Below are 3698 nucleotides of genomic sequence, written 5' to 3'. Positions count from 1 at the left end.
TTCTTCTCCACTCCCGCCGCGCCAAGGGATAATAGCAGGCCCAGCCCTGTCATCGCGTGCACATCACTGTGCTCCAGGATCGCGCGCTCATATAGATTCGCAGCTCAGACTTCATCCCGCAGAACGGCGTCCCTTCCAGATATTGTTGACAGTACAGTTCTACACCTCAACTCTTCCACTCTGGTTCCAGGAAAGGATCACGTAACAGGTTAGAGCTAACCGGAGATAACTTTCGGTATAATCGGACCCGTAGTCGATGGTCCGTATCTAACATGCTACAGTAGTGATTGCTTCAATTCAGCAGAATTGAGAACGACTATCTCACATTAACTGGAACGCTCTGAGCCGCATCAGCACATGCATTGCAGTAGCAAAGAAAAACACGCAATTGCAAAACTAAAACTGCAAATCATCAAGAACACGAGTTGGCAGGTAGTGCCGCCACTACGGCCTTCCCAGATCGCACGCCCGAACAATTCGAAGGCCCGAACCACGCTTCTCTCCAATCTCTCTGCGCCCTCCTTCAGCAGGAGGAATCCAAGATGCACCATCGCCTGGATATCGTCGAGCTCTTCAATCAAGTACTCATACAGTTCCACAGCACGCGCTGAATTCTGTGCCACCCCGTCCCCTCCGTCGCGCAATACAACAGCTAGGTTGAACATCGCGTTGCAATGATGAGATTTCTCGATCGCACGCTCGTACAGCTCGACAGCCCGACCCACATTTCTCTCCACTCCCACTGCGCCCTGATTCAGTAGGACTCCAAGATTCACCATCGCGTCGACATCGTCGTTCTCTTCAATCAAGTACTCGTACAGTTCCACAGCCCGCGCTGAATTCTGTGTAACCTCGTCCCCTCCCTTGCTCAATATATATGCTAGGTTAGACATCGCGCTGCAATCATGAGATTTCTCGATCGCACGTTCGTACAACTCGACAGCTCGACTCACATTTCTCTGCACCCCCTCTGCACCCCTCTCCAGCAGGACTCCAAGACCCACCATCGCCTTAACATGATCGTGCTCCTTAATCGCGTCCTCGTACAGCTCCACAGCCCGTACTGAATTTTGTGCCACCCCGTCCCCTCCCTTGCTCAATACAAGTGCTAGTAGGAACATTACGTCGCAATCATGAGATTTCTCGATCGCACGCTCGTACAGCTCGACAGCCCGACCCACATTTCTCTCCACTCCCACTGCGCCCTGAAGTAGTAGGACTCCAAGATTCACCATCGCGTCGACATCGTCGTTCTCTTCAATCAAGTACTCGTACAGTTCCACAGCACGCGCTGAATTCTGTGCCACCCCGTCCCCCCCGTTGCGCAATACACCTGCTAGGTTGAACATCGCGTTGCAATTATGAGATTTCTCGATCGCACGCTCGTACAGCTCGACAGCCCGACCCACATTTCTCTCCACTCCCACTGCGCCCTGCTTCAGTAGGACTCCAAGATCTACCATCGCCTTAACATGATCGTGCACATTAATCACGTACATGTACAGTTCCACAGCCCGTGCTGCGTTTTGTGCCACCCCGTCCCCCCCGTTGCGCAATACACCTGCTAGGTTGAACATCGCGTTGCAATTATGAGATTTCTCGATCGCAAGCTCGTACCACTCGACAGCCCGACCCAAATTTCTCTCCACTCCCTCTGCGCCCTCCTTCAGCAGGTTTGCAAGATTCACCATCGCGTCGACATCGTCGTGCTCCTTAATCGCGTCCTCGTACAGTTCCACAGCCCGCGCCGAGTTCTGTGCCACCCCGTCCCCCCCGTTGCGCAATACACCTGCTAGGTTGTACATCGCGTTGCAATCATGAGATTTCTTGATCGCACGCTCGTACAACTCCACAGCCCGATCCAAATTTCTTTCCACTCCCTCTGCGCCCTTCTCCAGCAGGACTCCAAGATCCACCATCGCATCAACATCGTCGTGCTCCTTAATCGCCTTCTCGTACAGCTCCACAGCCCGCGCTGAATTCTGTGTAACCTCGTCCCCTCCCTTGCTCAATAAATATGCTAGGTTGGACATCGCGCTGCAATCATGAGATTTCTCGATCGCACGCTCGTACAACTCGACGGCCCGACTCATATTTCTCTTCACTCCCTCTGCGCCCTCCTCCAGCAGGAATCCAAGCTTCACCATCGCCCGAACATTTTCATGTTTGTCTATCGCGTTTTCATACAACTCCACAGCCCGTACTGCGTCCGTTTCCACTCCTTCTGCCCCCTTCACCAGCAGTTTTCCGAGTTGTACCATTGCATCGGCATCATCGTATTGCCGCACCGCTTGTTCATACAGCCCCACAGCGCGCTGTGCATTGATGCTGACTCCTTCCGCGCCCTCTGTCAGTAGATTACCGAGGCCCACCATCGCGCCGACATGACCATGTTCCTCAATCGCACTCCCATACAGCCTCACAGCTCGTGCGGCGTCCTTCTCAACTCCGTCTTCGCCGTTTCTCAGCATGTTGCCTCTCTTGAACATGGCCTCTCCATCACTGTCTTGCTCAGGACTCGCTGGTTGATTCTGCTCAGCGGAAATCACGAAAGCTTCTTCCATACTGTGCAGCGCTTCTGCGGACAACTTGAACATGGCTTCAATATACTCACAAACGGCATAGGACCGCTGAACATTCACGACCTGCCCTTGTTAAATACCGGTGTTAAATACGGAGAGAGAAGAGTAGCGCAGATTTTACCTTGCTGCCATGCATGCACTCCTCAATAACACGATGTTTCGTGCAGCGAGTGGAGATTGGTCGAGTATGGCATGGGACTGGGCCGATACAGTAGGGAGAAACAAGACCTCTAGAATCGTGTCTATGTAGTGTCTATCCAACAAAGCGTTATCATCACATTAAAAAATCATAAAAATCTGCAATTTTTATTTGTTTTCCACTTTGATCTCCACGGTTTCTATTTTGGGTCATTCTGAGATTGGGAGGGGGACAAGGTCAAAATCTTTCGGTGTCAGGGGGGGACACATGATATTGTATCGATACAGTAGGGGGCAGGTGCATTTTGTTTCGATAAAGGGGGGGGACGAAAAAAATCGACCCAAATAGGAGGGGGAATTTGGATTTCCGACTCGCACTTTTCGCGGAGTTGTTACAATGGTAGGGGGACTCTGATTTCTTGATCTTTTTTGGGGGGGGACTAGGCTACCGTAAGCAATGTACGCAAGGGTGCTTTTAGTAGCCCTTCAATCCCCTCTTTGCAACCATCGAACATGCTACGACGTTCGCCCCGCGCTGGTGCCGCTTTCTACGACGGGAAATGCGAGATGGTAATGCCTCTGCTTTAATGCCTCTGCTTTTTCCATCTCGTTTTGCCAGGGGAGGGAGATACGCTCTGATCCGGTTTTTTCCCGCTCCAGTTTTTGTCCATTGCCTATATCTTGCCTGCATCCTTTGCCCGCTGCGCCCCGTTTCCGGCCACGCCTGAAATCAGCGTTCCTCCTTCCGGCATGCACTCACCTTGCCACCACGCACACCCCTCCTCTCCATTTCCGTCCTCGCCCGCCCTCGCCCGCCCTTGTCCACCCTACTACCTCCGCCCCGTGCCGTGCATGCTTCCGCAGCCCGCCAACCTCCGCCGGACGCACGGTGTAGTTGCCCACCAGCAGCACGTCCCTGGCCCGACCCATGACTGCGCGCGACGCCCACGTTCAAGGGCAGTCCCAAATTTTCCGTTT

The 3698-nt window shown here is 53.0% G+C and overlaps 1 protein-coding gene; it reads right to left on the bottom strand.

Annotated features, from left to right (window-relative positions):
- Positions 1 to 215: 215 nt before the first annotated feature.
- Positions 216 to 665, bottom strand: CHC_T00009488001 (Sel1-repeat containing protein). XM_005716432.1 is given in 2 exon segments: positions 216 to 350; positions 351 to 665. The coding sequence occupies 1 exon segment, from the start codon at positions 663 to 665 to the stop codon at positions 351 to 353; it is 315 nt and encodes a 104-aa protein (XP_005716489.1). The 3' UTR covers positions 216 to 350.
- Between the last annotated feature and the right edge of the window lie 3033 nt (positions 666 to 3698).

This window comes from Chondrus crispus, genomic scaffold, assembly GCF_000350225.1.
Source record: "Chondrus crispus Stackhouse genomic scaffold, scaffold_266, whole genome shotgun sequence".
Classification (NCBI taxonomy): domain Eukaryota; phylum Rhodophyta; class Florideophyceae; order Gigartinales; family Gigartinaceae; genus Chondrus; species Chondrus crispus.
This window is presented reverse-complemented; position numbering and strand designations above follow the sequence as displayed.